This window comes from Lynx rufus, unplaced genomic scaffold (assembly GCF_022079265.1).
Source record: "Lynx rufus isolate CCGP_SWC_20201006 ecotype Redwood Valley unplaced genomic scaffold, mLynRuf1.p SCAF_6, whole genome shotgun sequence".
NCBI lineage: Eukaryota > Metazoa > Chordata > Mammalia > Carnivora > Felidae > Lynx > Lynx rufus.
The window spans coordinates 112,880,070-112,898,601 of record NW_025814878.1 but is presented as its reverse complement, the minus strand read 5'-3'; the positions used below and the strand labels follow the sequence as shown (position 1 = coordinate 112,898,601).

Sequence of the window (18,532 nt, the reverse complement as noted above, 5' to 3'; positions counted from 1 at the left end):
GCACAGGCCCACATCTTCGGAGGCCTGCTTTCTTTACTAAGAGGTAACACATGCCCATTTTCACTTGAACTTTTTAAGCTGACATTCAAAGTAAAAATACATACATCTGATTGTCCCTACTTTTTCTATCAAGGCAAGAGGATGAAACACATGAGGAATAATTCCTGTATTATTTTCATTTGAAAACATTTCTCCTGATGTATGACTTTTCTTCTGGCGTCCGTAACTATGAAAAGACCAAGGTTCAAGAGACTCTGCAAAGACAAGACAGAGGAGTCAAGTGAAAGTTTCTTTTTCAGAATCTAATAGTAGTGGGGAAAATAGGAACAGGTAACTCCCCTCGTTAATAACACATTGAACTGTGGTCTCAGGGGGGATGACAGCAGCCAGACATACTTGTATAAAGGATAGGAATGGCAATACAGAGAAAAGGCATTAGCTGGAATATCTTTCCTCCTTTGGAAGTGACAAAGATCCTATTTGCGTACCTCTTCCTGTGTACCTGTTTTCATGAAAACGAATTCAAAATGAGAAATCCATACACTTTGTTCTGACAAGTCATAGGGCCACACAGTGACTAGAGGTTATCTTTCCTGTGAAGTTTCTCCAATATACTCCTTTTTTTTGCTGTAGACAGAAACCTCTATATATCTTTTGGGGGGATATATACATTCATTATAAAAATACACCACTGTGAAAAGATAGATATGGCCAGACTCTCAGGACAAAGCACGCTTGAAATTTCTCTTCTAAGAGTATTCTAGCATGCCTTAGTACCTAGTTCTCAAAGTGCCAGACTGGTTTTGATATACCTGATGACTCACGATCGAAAAAGGAACCAGAGAAAAAAGCAACTACAGCTCCACTGCTGAGACCTCAGCCCCATCATGAATAGCACACTCCGTGGCTCCTGGGTCTTAAGGGGTAGCAGATGAAGCAACGGGAGCTATGTTTTGTCACACACTCCTAAAAAACACACCTGCCGGCAAAGTGCCCTCCCAAGGTAACACCACAAAGGGCAGGTGCTGCCGGTGGAAAGGCTGTAGATGATACCCTGGCAATACATGCAAATTCTGTTTTTCATTTCTGGGGCCTATGGCCTTGGCAAAAGCATATTTGTCTTAGGTCGAGAATAAAGCAGCTGGCATGAAGCACCTTGGAAAATGTCAGTCTTTCTAAAGACCAAGATCAAGAGGAAAATTACACTACTGTTTTAGGGTCAAATTCACAATTTTTCTTTCAAACACACACCCATATACACACACACACCTGAAACAAGACAACATCTATTTGTATGAAAACCCGAGAATGTATCTGTTTTTGAATGTCTAAGAAAATAAGGAAAACAAGCCTGTCTGCATGTGGGACATACTGGGCTGTCCTGAGCAGACAACCACAAACAACCCAGTCAGTCAGATCTGTCAGCTACACGAAATAGGGAGTGCTGCCATACTCCAGAGGAACTGAGTTCGCTGGTAAACAGTAAATGATCAACAAACTATACAGTTACAGTCCTCATCTTTTTTAGTACACCAAATACTCTAGTAATGTGTTACCTAGAGGCATGTAGAAGAAAAAACTGGATGAGTTATCCACCATCAACTCCAAAGTGTTAATCTGCTATAAGTGAAGAGCCAATCATTTCCCTTCTGAGAGTTACCAATAGAGAGTTCACAACCACGACATACAGTTTTACAGCCTGTTAGGATAGGTAAACTCTAAAGAGATCAAAGATACCGGTTCTTAATACAGAGGAAAGAGAAATACTGGTGACCTGTATCGACTACCAGCATACCTAAAATCTGGATTTGAGAAATATAATACAACACGGTTTCAAATTAAGTCTCAGTTACAAAATGGCTTAATGGGGGATAGATACATCTAGAAGAAAAGAAAGACTAATTTGTGTTTTATAACTTCCGAAGTTAAGTACCATAAGCACGTATAGGATCAAGGCTGTGATTCTCCAGTTATTGTGGAGTATAATTTTATTCAAACAAATAAAAAGTAAATACGAAACAAAAAAATTCTGCAATATGGCAATTTTGAGATGATAGAGAACATGGCAAAAATGAGATAAAAGTCTTATCAGTTCCAGAAAGCCTGGGCTTACTAGGTATAAGTGATTATAGAAATAGTTTGGAGACAGTAAGGAACATCCAAAGAGCAATGAGGAAGTAAAAAAACCTCAGTGAAGCTCCTCTATTCTTTTTAACCCCCATAAGCTTGGAGATTACATTTCAAGTTAAGCTACATGCAAACAGGGACTTTCATTGATCTTGTCACTATTTGCTGAATGGATGAAGCAGAATTACCTTCTCTATAGTCATACTGAAGAGAAAGGTAGAAATTAAATATTTTAAGGAGCCAAAAGAAAAATGGATAAAACAGTTGTTCTTTCTCAAGGACTTTTCTTAACCCTTGTTTTATGTTCACAAAAAATAAAGTTGACTCTGAAGCCACTTTCTCACATCACAATCTCAACTACTTCACCAAAGTCCACGAACACCAGAGTTTACCATAACATGCTCAGCTTAACATTCACTACAGTTGGACAATAAAGCCTGGCTGTAACAACTGGGAAGCTGTAAGTGTTGGTAAGGAAAATTATCTACTTTCACCATGGAGGGCAGTTTCAAATTTTTACTTTCCATTTTAATGGTAAGATTTCCTGATTGAGTTTCCCAAGCTTCTAGTACTTATATAGTGCCAAAGGTTTAGATCCTGGGATTCTGCGTCTGTCATTAAATGTCTCGCTTCTGTTTTTCTATGGTCTGAAACCAAGGATTTAAACAGTATTAAAAGTTGAATTTTGGGGCGCCTGGGTGGCGCAGTCGGTTAAGCGTCCGACTTCAGCCAGGTCACAATCTCGCGGTCCGTGAGTTCGAGCCCCGCGTCAGGCTCTGGGCTGATGGCTCGGAGCCTGGAGCCTGTTTCCGATTCTGTGTCTCCCTCTCTCTCTGCCCCTCCCTTGTTCATGCTCTGTCTCTCTCTGTCCCAAAAATAAATAAACGTTGGAAAAAAAAAAAAGTTGAATTTTAAACAATGTGTGACATCCATCTTTGGGGAAACTGTTGGGACAGCTATATGCAGTTCCTATCAATCTCACCTGTTGTATATTTGAATGCTTGGCATGCCTAAAACATAACAGCAGAAAGATGCCATGAAAATTATCTGTGAAACTATTTCAGTGAGCACTTATCTCTTAGAGAAGGTTATGAATGAGAGGAAAAGAGTCAGAGGAGAAATAGCTAAGGCCTGCCCTTCTTCTGTGTTACTCTATTTCCAGAAAGAACTCAGGCCAGATTAGAATGATGCTAAAGAACCAGTACACGTGCATGTTTTCCCTCTTACTCTTTAAGAACATACCGATTCCTTAGTTATGGGACGCCAGTTTCTCCTTAATCAAATGGAAAGTATTTAGTGTACAGATACAATACTATTTTACAACTGGATGAACAATTTCCAGAAGGATACAAAAATCTACATGTTTAAAGTAACCTGAAGGGTAAAATCTCCAGCCAACTGCTGTCCAACTTTTCAAGAGGTGTTCAAGCAAAAAATGTCCTTTCACAGGAAGAAAGACTGCAGACCCAGAGGCTACTTTAAACTGGAGATACTACACAAAAGTAGGCAGAAAAATGCAGCCAGGCCCACCAGTACAGATTCTCTCCAAGTCAAGATGAAAGGCAGGCTCTTTGAGGCTCTGATTTGACATTCTAGCCATTTTAGATCAATCTCTCCCAATCTCCCATTAACTCAAGGAACTGTCTAGTGAGTGAGTGGATGTATCAAGAGCCTTTCTGAAATACAAAATGGTTTCTGCAACCAAACAGTATTTTAAATATTTCAACAGTACTCTAAGAACTTTCAATATTTAAAAACGCAATGAAGAACTCACGGAAAGCCTGACCGTTTTCAGTGGTTTCAGTACAAATAAAAGAGGTCTTAGATTAAATTTTTTCATGAAATAAAACCTATTCATGTATAAGTTTCAAAAGGAGTTTTGACCAGCAACACAGCAGGTTTTAGTAATTCAGAGCAGAAATATGATGAACAGAAGCTGAACTAAAGAGGCTGTTATAATATTTTTAAAAGCCCACAACATTAAGAAAAGTGAGAAAGAAATCAGACCCTCTCAAAAGTGAAAGAAATTAGACAAAAATAAACGACCTTAAAAAAAAAAAAGAATTTCAAAAAAAATAGAAAACATGGCTATTTTTCCATATTACCACGTGCCTCTCAAACTAACGATGCCCCACACCATTGTAACCAAAAGGGAGAAGAAGCTACTAAAAATTTTATAAAGCCACGAATATCCCCTATCATCTACAACACTGGGGTCAATCCAGACTATATGCATTTCCTCAGTGGCATACTGAACCTCCATCCAAGGGAGAGTTACTTCTAAATAAGACAGAAAAACTAAGAATAACAATTTGGTACATTATATATAAAAGGCTAGTGTAGTCAGTTTTTTCCCATCATAAAAAAATTACAGTCTAAAGAACTGAAAAGTAAACAGTCAATAAAAGGTCACTTTGACAGGTTTGAGTCCCAAGAGTTGAAACAGCTCACATCACACCTTGCTAGATAGGGTTCCCCCACACCCACAGATTTTTAGCTAAATATGCCTTTTGCCTAGTTTTCCATCTCTCAGAATTTCCCTGTTCAGTCCTTAGCAACAAGAAAGTTAAAGCATCCTCATCCAGTCAGCAGCATTGTTACTGGGCGAAACTAGCAATACTAAACCCATTCAAATTTAAAAAGTCATTATAATAATAAGTAAAAGATAATTAACCGTTACCAGATACCATTTTCAAAGAACTACTGTTAACTTATTTTTAATTTTCCTTAAAGTCAGCAGTACATCAAAACAATGCTTTAAAAGAAAACTTCTCAATCTTTTCATCTTTCCCATTCTGAACAAATCCCCACATTTCTTACCCTATTTTTCAAAGTGGTATTAATGTTGTAGAGAGATACCTCAAGGAAATTTCATAAAGAATCATCCTTATGGTTATAAAGAAATGAGCTTTCAAAAGAGCAGATGCTCACAGCTCTTTCTAACTACCTTGTTCTATTCAAGGATGTACCTCCTCTAGTCTGCTGGAAAGAACTGGAAGATTAATTAGAGCAGAATTAAAATGATGGAGTAGAACTGTACAGGTGAAGATAATACCATCACCACACACAGGCCTAGCTCCTGGTATCAAATGAATATTGAATTGTTTAGAGGCATCAACACTTAAATTGAAAGGAAAAAAAAAAAGGATGAAAGATCTAAATTATTTTTCCTGACCTAAAGCAGGGGACATTTCACTGATGTTTGGTCATCACACCAGCATTAAAAAAGTACTGTATCATGTATATGAAAAAGCTCAGAATTACAAAAGCACATTCCTGAAGCTAAAACATTTCCCTAATTCTTTTAACTACAAAACAAAACAAAACAAAACAAAACAAAAAAACTGGGCAATGAAGAATTGCCTGTTATCCATTTACCAGAATTCTGGATCCGCCACGTTTTTATAAATTGAGTATCTGGAGGTATCGACTCCCCTTCTCCTATGGTGACATCTTCAACAAACGACATAGAGGGCACACTGATGTTTGGGCTCTCAAAGTCATAATAGGCGCCAATTGCTGCTTGTAGGTTCCTATAAACAAAAAGAAAAGACAAAAGACTTTAGTCCTGTCCAGAGTATATTATCCTGATTGTCAAACAAATGGAAAAAGCTTACTTCTCAGGACTTGTTATCGAACCGAAGGCTCTTGGTATATAAATCTTCAGAGCCACCGATTCTGGCTGAGGAACAACAGGGAAAAACCCAGGACTAACAAACCTGTGCAACACTTTTCTCCCAGGGTGCCCACATAAAAAGTAAGAAACATCAGCATCATCAGCAACAATAGGAAGAAATCTCTCTTTTACCCACAAGGATAGCAAGTACGGGTAAAGAAAAAGAGAGCTCCTCTATAACTGTGCCTGGAATTCAAAAAAGCTCGATTTTAAAAAACATTCCAAGTACTTAATTTTTTGAAAAGGCAATACATGCAGATGGTTCAGAAAGTTTTGTACAGTGAAAACTAGCCATCTTATCTCTTCTTTCCTATACACACATACCCATAATTGTTCATATCACTTTCTTAAATACCCTTCCAGAACTTCCTTATGCATATACAAGCAAATGATATTCTTTCTTCTTCCCCTTTTACACAATTAGTGATATATTATACATTGTCCTTTGCTTTATTCCCTTTATTCCCATGAAGACATTCCTCTATCAGTACATAGCGAATATTGTTTTTTATAGCTGTATCCAATGTACAGATACATCATTACTTACGTAACGAGTCCACTTATGAGTTTGTTTCCAATCTTTAGTTCTTCCATAAATAAGCTTAAGCACATATCGTTTATATATATATGCAATATATATATATAATATATAAAATATATATGTGTGTGTGTGTGTGTATATATATATATATATATATATATATATGCAAATGCATCTGTAGGATAAATTCCTATAAGTGATACTGCTAAGTCAATGAGCATGGATTTGTGGTTTTAACAGATGTATCTAAACTTCCCTCAATAAAGCTGTACACTTAATGAATGCCCCCACCAAGAATGTATGAGAGTGTATATTCCCTCATTTGTTCATCAACAGTGTTCCTCCAAAATTTTAGATCTGTGTCAATCTGACAGGTAAAAGGGAAGATCTCATTAAGGCCTTAAAATGGTTTTCTCTTGGGGTGCCTGGGTGGCTCAGTCAGTTAAGCACCTGACTCTTGATATCAGCTCAGGTCATGACCTGGTCATGGGATCCAGCCATGTGTCAGGCTCTGTGCTGAGTGTGGAGCCTGCTTGGGATTCTCTCTACCTCTTGCTCTGCCCCTCAACCGTTAGCATGCGCGCATGCTCTCTCTCTCTCTCAACATAAATATTTTAAAAATAAATAAAAAATTAAAACATTGATGTTTCTTATTTTAAGATGGTTTTATCTTATTACTAGAAAGGTTAAGTATCTCTTACATGTTTTTATAAGCTTTTGTAGTTTCTGTTTTGGAAGCACCATTTTGTAAATGTTGGTGTTCTTTTTAATTACTCATAAACCCCCTTATGTCAGAAGGAACTACCAAGCATACAAACCAGAGTCCCTAATTGAACAGAAACACATGATTGACAGCGTGTTCATCCATGCCAGAAACCAAAGGCCACTAAGGGGTTTGAGCAAGCTGTATTCATTAGAAAGATCAAAGAAATTGTTAGTAATTACATTAACTGCTCCTCTTAAGGTCTTACTTAAACTAGTGACATCATCTCCAGTCCCCACAGTAGACAACAACACAAATTGCATTTTTCTAAACATAACCCAAACATAAGCCAATGGATCCAGTGGGTTGTTTTTAATTATACATAAACATAGCATGAAATAAGCTCTGACAGTATACAACTGTTCAACAGACATACTATTAACAGCAAATACTTTTCTGCGGGGGGCCTGCCTGCTCCTCCAGGTGTTTGCAGCTGCCAGAAAGGAGGGCTATATTTAGAGCAGCTGCCTCAGGTCAAGTCTCATGCATTGGTGGCCTGTCATATTAGTCAGTATTGACTGGAATTACACCACCACCAACTGCCTGCCTGTTGTGTGTGTACTAGATAAAATATACATGCAGCAGAGCTGGGCCAGGGGCCAAACTGTTTGCTTGACTATTCAATAGGAAGGCTTGGACTTTAGTCTTCTCAGCAACTTCCTTCGCTAGCTGACTGTGATCCAAAATGAGTAATACGTGACTGGTCAAACTTGGGGACGCCCAGCCTCTACCACCCACAAACAGGCCTTAGGAGTGTATCTGGAATCAGTCTTACACTTAGGAATCAGGGATAAAATGAGGAAAAGAAAAGTAAGCCTAGTTTGCATTTTGTTCTTCTGAAAACTCTGTGTAAAAGCTATGTGTCCACCCTTTTATAAAGATGATTTTTCTGCCACAGAACTCCAGCAAGTAGCCTGCTGAATTGTTTTCTGTTCACTTGGCTGTAAAATATGCTCGGGAGGGAAGAAACTATTTGTGCACTCAGGACAATTGCCAATTCTCATCCCCAGCATGTGTCATATTTCACCACTTGGCTCTGCCTGATATCAGAAAGGACTTCAAGACCACTGCAGCAGAAACATGAATAAGTTCAACTACCTTAGGCAGATCTGTCCCCCTAACTCAAATCTTGTTTCACACAGACCAACTCATCCCACAGCTAAGTCAACAAAACCATTCCTTTGTACCTGTATTATATACATAATTCAGCCAGAGAAAGATTAAGAAACACTTTTAAATCCCAAAGTGAAAATGAAAGTACTAAACTGGACTCCTGGCAGGAAGCAGGAGTAGAGGATGACAAAGCAAATTAACTTCCCAAGTACAAGGCCAAGAGTGGACTTTAGCCCAGTGGCGCTCTAACCCATATGGCAGGTACACAGTTCAAAATGTGGGTACACAGTTTCTCCCACTTGGACCACTTAGATCACTGCCTGACTGGACCAAGCAACGGCAGAAATAGACCAAACAGCTCCAATTCAACGTGAGAACAAGTAGATATGATAGCATGTATTCCCGTTCAAATCAACATACTCAGCTATTATTAGCCAACAAGAAATTCTACGTGAAATAGAGCTGGCTGAGGAAATGGGAAAAGGGAGAACACAGACTCTGTATTCAGCCTAGTCTGAAAGTTTAAGCATCCAGGTTCCTTCACTGTTTGCACTCGAAGAAGTTTTAACCTGATTTCAGATTAAACCAAAAGCACCCTGAAGAACAAAGGAAGGCAGTGTACCAACGGGGAAAAGGGCACAGGCCAAGATGATGGTGATGGCTGTGAATAAACTTAATGCCACAGAACTGTACACTGAAAAATGGTTAAAATGGCAAAATTTTACATTGGCTTTGTTTGGAGGCAGCTCCTACACCTGGCTGTGGGTCTTTGAACAAGGGGCTATGCATCTGTGTCCATTTACTCATCTACAAAGCTGAGTTTTTTGTATCAAAAGGCTGACTTATATTTTATATTACCAAGTTGGCATTATAGGGCTGGCTGTGCAGACTGCATGAGACAATGTGTGTAAATGCCTTAGGGTTGGTGTTCAACCAACATTTAATTATCAGCATTTATTCATGTGCTAAGCACTCAACCTGAGACTAGGGATACAACAGCTAGCAGACAGACGAGGCCCCTACCTTTACAAAGCCTATAGTCCAGCAGACTGCAGCAAACCAGGGACATTCAAAAAGGGTAACACCAACTGCCTCTCATACTGAGGCTATCAGCCCAAGGCAGCTTTTCCTACGTGAATAAAAAATGGGCTTGGTGCACAACAGCTTCAACTATTCTGATAATCAGGTTAACCTGATTCAGTGTAGAAGAATTTGGTGATGTTGATAAGTGTTCTCTCATGAAGTGCAGTTTTGTAACTCAGAAGCAATATTGCCAAACATTAATTTTATAGAGGAGGCCTTAATGCACTGACAGGTAAATAATGTGCCCCAGGCTAGACCGTCAATTATTAGGAGAATTTATTCAAAGGCATAAAACTTTTAACTTATCCAGAACTTTCCAATTACCTAGTAACACTCTGAACACTTTGTTTTCTTTTATACATATATGTGAAAAAATAATATTTTATTTATTTTATTTTATTTATTTAGAGCGAGCAAGCGAGCAGAAGGGGCAGGGAAAAGAGAGAAGAATCCCAAGCAAGCTCCACACTATCAGCATGGAGGCTGATGTGGGGCTTGAACTCACAAACCGTGAGATCATGACCTGAGCCGAAGTCAGACACCTAACCGACTGAGCCACCCAGGTGTCCCTGAACACCTGATTTTAAGAACATAATAATTACCATCACAAATTCTATAAACAAATTAGTTGTAACCTTCCCTTAAATTGAACTACTGAAAATGGTCAAGTATCTAATCTTGCAAAAATTCACAAACACAGAACATTTATTTTTGTACAATGTATATACATACATAGGTCAGATTACTGATATTATGAAGAAAATTCATCTATGTGCTGCATATATAGTCAGGAACATCATCCAAAAATATGGAGGTAGAAAAGAGTTAAGAAATTCAGGAAATCAGAATTTAAGAGGGAGTATCAAAAGTCTAAGTATTAGCTCAGATTCCCAGGAAAATAAAATTAGGCATCTTTTCTTTCCATTCTCTGAACAAAAAACTTAAAAAGATCCAAATTATTTAAGAGAAAAAGAAAACTACCCAAATTTTGGGCACAAATGGGAAATCAGAATAATGAACTAATCAAGTTAAGCACAAACAGTAGCATCTTTGGACTGTAAGCAATACTTATTCCAAACCACAAGAAGTTTCTCTCACCTTTGCAATGCCAATGACACTGCTACTAAGGCCACAAGCCCACGAGTGTGACTGCAATGATCTCTGAATGACTGAAAAATCTGACTAGAAAAGGGATCAATAAAATAGGTAAGGGTCTTACTAGGGCTTTCCAACGTCAACTCAGTGGGAATTAAACACGGAGACCAGAAGAGTCAATAAGTAAGTACTTGCGACTACTGTGAAGAAACTAAAAATTCATTAAACCAAAAAGATGACTGCAGGTAGGGAACAGGAGTGGGCTAAAGAAGACTCCATATTTTCAAACCTAAAAGTTAACTTGTGGATGACACTATTTAGTATGTGAACACAGTGAGAAAAAAAAAGAACTTGTGAACATTTCATTAAGAGGAGCAAGTTCAGGGGCGCCTGGGTGGCGCAGTCGGTTAAGCGTCCGACTTCAGCCAGGTCACGATCTCGCGGTCCGTGAGTTCGAGCCCCGCGTCAGGCTCTGGGCTGATGGCTCGGAGCCTGGAGCCTGTTTCTGATTCTGTGTCTCCCTCTCTCTCTGCCCCTCCCCCATTCATGCTCTGTCTCTCTCTGTCCCAAAAATAAAAATAAACGTTGAAAAAAAAAAAAAAAAAAAGAGGAGCAAGTTCACACCAACATTTACCCCACTTCTTAGAGCCTTAGCAAGTCCAAGATTGTTTCTTCTCTCCTCTTTTCCTGGCTATTGATCCATTATTTTTATTACTTTTTAGAATTGATCCTTTTTGTTGTTGTTATTTATTTTTGAGAGAGACACAGAGCACGTGCAGGGGAGGGGCTGAGAGAAAGGGAGACACAGAACCCGAAGCAGGCTCCAGGCTTTGAGCTGTCAGCACAGAGCCCGATGCGGAGCTTGAACTCACGAGCAGTGAGATCATGACCTGAGCCGAAGTTGGATGCCCAACTGAGCCACTCACGCGCCCCCAGAATTGATCTTTCTACCTACCATCAGCAGTTATACCTTTTCCAAATAGAAAGTAAAAACCAAGCATTCTGCCATGAAAAGGCAAGGTGGTGGCACTGTTCTAGATTTAAGAGATGTAACAACCAAAAGGAATACACGGTCCTTGAGGTCCTTGATTGGGTTCTGATTTATTAAAAACACAAAAAAAGGGTTATAAAAGACACATTTGGAGACAACTAGGGAAACTTAAACACAGATTAGATATTTCTTATTAGTAAAAATTTTTGTAAATTATTTTTGTATCTCAGTATGTGGTTACTTGAAAGAATACCTATTTTTAGGAGTACCTGGGTGGCTCAGTCGGTTAAGCGTCCGACTTCGGCTCAGGTCATGCACAGTTCATGGGTTCAAGCCCTACATTGGGCTCTATGCTGACAGTTCAGAGCCTGGAGCTTGCCTTGGGTTGTGTGTCTCCCTCTCTCTCTGCTCCTCCCTCATTCATGCTCTGTCTCTATCAAAAATAAGTAAAAGTTAAAAAAAAAATTTTTAAATGCCTATTTTTAGGAGAAGCATGATGAAATATTTAAGGATGAAGGGTTGTGACGCCTACAACTTTCAAATGATTCAGATGATGTTTATACAGAGAAAACAGATTATGACAAAAATGTTTACCACTGTTGGATCTAGGTGGTAAGTATAAGGGTAAACACTACAATTCTTTAAATTTTTCTGTAGGTTTGAAAAGTTAACAAAAAGGCAAATGAAAAAAAAGAGAGAAGGAACCCTTTTTCCTGTCACTGGAAGATGTCAAGAAAATTCAGTAAGTAGAATTCATCTTGGAAACATGAGGAGACCTACTGGGATGGGGATGAGGTTGATATGTTAAGGATGATCAATCAGAAAGAGGGAAATAATTGTTGTGTGCTTGATGATATAAACCACTAAATTAAATCTGGCAACCCCAGAGCCAACTTACATTGGGTAATTCTTGTCATCGGAGATAATAAAATTAGCTTATTGTTAGTTTAAAAAAAAAAAAGATTCTAAAGACACTGCAGATTCAACACTGGCATTACAGAAGTTTAGTTTCTAAGTGCCTTTGGATAATGTCATGATCAACTATTTTCTTTTAAAAAAAAAACTGAGGTGAGATTCAAATAACATACAATTAACTAAAGTATATACTTTAGTGTTATTTAGTGTATTTACAATGTTGTGCAACCACTACCTCTAGTTTCAAAACTTTTTCATCACCTCATACCCAGTAAGAACACCCATTAAGTAATCACTACTGATTCCTCCTTCCCCCTATTCCCTGGCAACTACTAATCTCTCTGTCTCTATGAATCTGCCTATTCTGGATAACTTATATGAAAGGAATCATATAATATGTGACCCTGTGTGTCTGGCTTCTTTCCCTTAGTGTTATACTTTCAAGATTCATCCCAAATTGTAGTATGTTGATCAGTATTTCATTCCTTTCTATGGCTGAATAATATTCCATGAAATGTACACAACCACATTTTGTTTACCCATTCATCTGTTAATGGGCATTTGGGCTATTTCTACTTGTTGATTATTATGAGTAATGCTGCCGCAAACATTCACATACAACTGTCTGTGTGAGCATATGGGTTCATTTCTCTAGATATACACCTAAGAGTAAAACTGTTAAGTCATATGGTAATTCCATGCTTAACTTTAAAAAAAATTTTTTAATGTTCATTTATTTTTGAGAGAGAGAGAGAGAAAACATGAGCAGGGGGAGGGCAGAGAGAGAGGGAGACGCAGAATCTGAAGCAGGCTCCAAGCTCTGAGCTGCCAGCACAGAACCCGATGTGGGACTCAAACCCACCAACCATGAGATCATGATCTGACTGAAGTCGGCCGCTTAACCAACTGAGCCACCTAGGCACCCCTATGTTTAACTTTTGTGTGTGTGTATTTTTTTGTTTTTTTGTTTTTTGTTTTTGTGTTGAGAGGGGAGGGGGGAGAGGCAGAGGAGAGGGAGAGAGAATCCCAAACAGACTCCATGCTCAGTGCAGAGCCCGATGGGAGAATGGATCCCACAAACCTTGAGACTATGACCTGAACCAGGCACTAAACCAACTGAGCCACACAGGCACCCCATGCTTAACTTTTTGAAGAGTCATCAGACTGTTTTCCATAGCAGAACCATTTTACATTTGCACCAGCAATGTACAAGTGTTCCTATTTCTCCAAATCCTCGCCAACACTTTTTTTTTCCAATTATAGCCTCCTACTAAATGTGAAGTAATATCTGACTGTGGTTTTGATTCGCACTTCCTTAATGACCAATGACCATAAACATCTTTTTTATTTACTTGTTGGCCATTTGTATATCCTCTTCAGAGAAATCCTTTGTTCATTTTTTGACTGAGCCGTTTATCTTCCTATTGATGAGTTGTAAGAGTTCTTTATATATTCTGGACAGTAGACCCTTATCAGATAGACAACTTACAAATAAGCTGGTTTTTCTCTTTTTTAATAATGTCCTTAGATACACAAAAGCTTTAATTTTGACAAAGTCCAATTTATCTAGTTTTTCTTTTGCTGCTCATGCTTTTGATGTCAAATCTAAGAAACGACTGCCAAATCCAATGTCATGCTGATTTATCCCTATGTTTCTTGTAATAGTGCGATTGTTTTAGCTTTTACATTTAGGCCATTTATCTGTTTTATTTAATTTTTTTAATGTTTATTTATTTTTGAGACAGAGAAAGAGAGAGAGAGCATGAGAGAGGTTGGGGCAAAGAGAGAGGGAGACACAGAATCCGAAGCAGGCTCCAGGATCTGAGCTGTCTGCACAGAGCCCCACGCGAGGCATGAACTCATCAACCGCGAGATCATAACCTGAACCAAAATCGGACGCTCAACCGACTGAGCCACCCAGGTGCCCCATTTTATTTAATTTTTGTATAAGGAGTAAGGCAGGGGTCTAACTTCATTCTTTTGCCTGTGGTTATCCAGCTGCCCCAGCATTGCATGTTGAAGAAGATCAACTATTTTCGAGGGAAAAAAACAAGCCAGACAAACTCTTGGGTGTGGGTAGGATCCTTCGCTATTTAAGACCCTAGCTCTTGGTGACTCTTGGTGACACTTTACATGTCAAGTCCAATCAATGGTGAAGCTCAGATTTGGGTTAAGTGGGAGAGCAAGTTGAGACACGCGTGGCACCTCACCATACCTCAAGTGTGGTATATCCGTATGCTCAAGATCACCCTAAATGATATCTCCTAATCCCACCAAACAGTTTCTAGGACTAAAGGAACCAACAGTATTTATCTTAGAATCTGTCAAAGTATATTATAAGCACAAAGTTTTTCCTTCTTTGCCAATCAGTAAGTATACAACATTTACTCTTTTTTTTTTTTAATTTAAGTTTTAACTCATTCATGACTGTAGGTACTATAAGCATAAAAATAAATAAGACAAAGTCTTTGCTACAAAGGAATGTAAAATCTATTAAGAAAGATTTGGGAACAGATAATCACAACTCAATGTGATAAATGTCAGAGAAGAAACAACCAAGGAATATGAAAGTACAGAGGAGGAAACACCTAATTCAAACTTAGTAACTGAGGGAAAGCTTCATTAACCAGATAATATCAAAACTGATGGACTTGTTTACCACCTAGAGGAATGAAGGAGCAGTTAAATAGAGGGAGAGTGCGTGCAAAGGCCCACAGACGAAGAAGAGCTGCCTCTTCTCTCTGGGAATGCTGTCCTTGTCCACGGGAAAGCACATATAAAATAAGAACATAACGTATTAATAAATCAGTCTGCTCCAAGCCACAACTGATAGTCCAGGAATGAATGCCTGACCCAAAGCTGAATCTATCTGAACGCTTCCCCAAAAACTTTGGGACTGGAGCCGAAAGAGATGGCAATCTCTCCCTGTACTGGGAGCTTTTTAGTGCCATGTTTTGCCCATGGGACTAAAAGACACAGAAAAGCAGTCTTCAGGGAAAAAAGACCACAAACTCACAAGCAGCCAGAAAAAGAGAGGACTGACAACATTCAAGTCCCTGGTTCTGGTTGTTTCTGAGGCCCAAATGAATTTCTAACTTAGGTTCTAAGATATCCTCCCAGTGTCCTCATTATTCTCATTTTCACTCAGGCTAGCGTGACAAGGTTCTGTTCACCACTTCTAAAAAGTCCTAACTGATACAAGACTGAGGTATTGCAAAAGGAACAAACCCTAAGTGTGTGACAAAATGAAAAGAGGCCTCTCCCACCTCAGGCTGAGAAGCCAGCAGTCCTTGTGTGTGGCAAAGCAGTTGGTTACACTCCTTATGCACTCCAAAGCTACATGGTGCTTTAGGAGCTTTGGGCAACAAAAAGAAATTGCCCACAGAAGACTATGCTAACTTCAGTAAGGTTCTACAAAACAATCCAATCTGCAAAACTCCATCCTGTCCAATCCAGTCTCCTAGAGGGGAGATATGACAAATAAGACAAGAATATAATGATTAAGCAAAGGCCTTTCCGCCCTAAAGCCATGGATCCGAAACCTCTGTTGATCAGATAATTACTCTGCTGAAATTCACCAAGTGAATTCCTTGTGCCACTAAGAAACAGGGAGACCCTGGGGCGCCTGGGTGGCGCAGTCGGTTAAGCGTCCGACTTCAGCCAGGTCACGATCTCGCGGTCCGTGAGTTCGAGCCCCGCGTCGGGCTCTGGGCTGATGGCTCAGAGCCTGGAGCCTGTTTCCGATTCTGTGTCTCCCTCTCTCTCTGCCCCTCCCCCGTTCATGCTCTGTCTCTCTCTGTCCCAAAAATAAACGTTGGAAAAAGAAACAGGGAGACCCTGATGAATAGGATGTAGATAACCCCTTTCAAAACCTTTGCATAGGGTTCCCCCAAACTGCCATTCCCTCCCCTCATTATAAAGTGTATCTGACAGAAATAAGGCTGGGGAGGGAGTAAATTTATGGGGATAACATTCCACAGAGGTTTGAGAAAGCTCTAAATCCAGAATTTTCCACCTGCCCTGAGGTAGAGACCTTTAAGCCGGGAAGATAAGCAAAACTAAGGAGAATTAACCTGGTCCCAGGTATTCTCTTCAGCAATCTTATAGACTAAAAAACCTAAATATTACTGGGGTTGGGTTTCAAAGGGAATGCACCAATATGCAATGGATAAGCAGTGAACTGAAGTTTGAAAAGAGTGCCATCATCAGGAGGCTGTAATTCTTTAAGTGTGAGTTATTTTTGAGAGAAAGAGCACGCGGCAGAAGGAGAGAGAGGGAATCCCAAGCAGGCTCCACACAGGCAGTGCAGAGCCCTACGTGGGGCTCAAATTCACAAACCATGAAATCATGACCTGAGCCAAACCAAGAGTTGGATGCTCAACCAACTGAGCCACCCAGGCACTCTAGGAGGCTGTAATTATTACACTCCTAGTCAAATCCTAGGTCCAAAAAGTGGCATCTTATTGGAAGGAGAAAGCTAAAGCAGCACAGCCCTCATAAAAAGAACTATCTCCCATCCTGTCCCCTGTGCTCCTCTCAAGGATGGTCCTGAGTAATATCAGACATGGTAAATCTTTTGGGGGCAAGCCAGGCTAAAGCCTTCAACCTTCTAACAGTGAAATGAGTTAACAGGTGACCACGAGACTTGTTGATTGTATTTTACTGCTCCTGTCCTGTAGAAGATAGCACATGCTCTGTATTGTTTCTGCTTATAACCCCCAGCTGAGAATAGTGCCCAGCACATAGAAGGTGCCTAATAAATGGAATAAACTGTAACCAAAATATAGTATTTTTCCTTTCTCCTTTTTATCTGCTTTTCTTCTCATGATGGGATTATATTAGAGAGGGTAGAGGAATGATAACAGTAAAAAAAAAAAAGAACTATCATTTAGCCTACAGGCTGCAGGATCATGCAAATGTTTATCTGGACCAATCAAGAAGAAAACAGGGAAAGCACGGCTATCTTCCTGAGGCCTTCAGCTGGTGGGATGGGGCACCTTTAACAATAAGTCAAAGTATGATAGCTGGACCTGACTAGAATCATATCCCATTGGGGAGAGATATGACAGCATTTGTAGTTGTTACTTGTTGAGACAATGCTCTCATTTCCACATATGATTCCTCAGGACACAGCGAGGTCATTCCACAGTTAAGTGAGGGTGGGGGCACCCCAGAATTTAGAAGTGAAAGTTTTTCCCACAGTATATGAACTATAAACGACATATTTGGGAGCTTTGGACAGTCACAGTTCCATTCAGCAGAGATAGAAGACCACTGCAAACACCTACATAGAACAGACATACAAAGAAACCAGAAATATTAAAAAAATTGTTAATATTTACTTATTTTTGAAAGAGAGAGGGGAAGAGAATGTGCACATGAGCAGGGGAGGGACAGAGAGAGAGGGAGACAGAGGATCCCAAGCAGGCTCTGCCCTGACAGCTGAGAGCCCGATGGGAGGGCTCAAACTCACCAACCATGAGATCATGACCTGAGCCGAAGTCAGGTGCTTAACCAACTGAGCCACCCGGGTGCCAGAAACCTGAGTTATTTTAAAGTCCAGTTTTTCCTGAAGCCCAAACATATTCAGGTCTTTGGGTTCTGTGTAACATAGCAACAGCTTTAAGATACCTCCCCCAACTCCAACATACACACCTTTAGCATTATCCAGTTTGAAGTGAGTTTGGGAGTGCCTGGGTGGCTCAGTCGGTTGAGCGCCCAACTCCTGATTTGGGCTCAGGTCATGATCCCAGGGTTGTGGGACTGAGCCCCACGTTAGGCTCCACACTGAATGTGATTCTCTTTCTCCCCCTCTGCCCCTTTCCCCTGCTTGCACTCTCTCTCTCTCTAAAAATAAATGAACAGGGGAGTCTGGGTAGCTCAGTCAGTTAAACATCTGACTCTTGATTTCAGCTCAGGTCATTATCTCATGGGTCATGGGATCGAGTCCCATGTTAGGCACTATGCTGTTAGCATACAGCCTGCTTAGGATCCTCTCTCTCCCTCTTCTCTCTGCCTCTCCCCCCATTCACACACTGGCATGCTCTCTCTCTCTCTCAAAATAAACTCAAAAAAATTTTAATAAGTAAATAAAATTAAAAAATAAAAATGGAGTGATTCTGTTACCTACAACATAATAGGTCTAGATTAATCCAAAATTACATAGTGAGTTCCAGGGATAGAGTCTGTACATGTGGTGCAAAGTCTATTACAAGAGGCAGAAGAGGA

The 18,532-nt window shown here is 39.7% G+C and overlaps 1 protein-coding gene across 2 annotated transcripts in view; it reads right to left on the bottom strand.

Moving 5' to 3' along the window:
- Window positions 1-18,532, bottom strand: part of ILRUN (inflammation and lipid regulator with UBA-like and NBR1-like domains) — a 99,273-nt gene that overhangs the window by 55,722 nt on the left and 25,019 nt on the right. For both annotated transcript variants that reach the window (XM_047101267.1, XM_047101266.1), the window contains exon 2: window positions 5,506-5,660. In XM_047101267.1, the coding sequence (XP_046957223.1) occupies window positions 5,506-5,660 (155 nt within the window). The remainder of the gene's footprint in view (window positions 1-5,505; window positions 5,661-18,532) is intronic.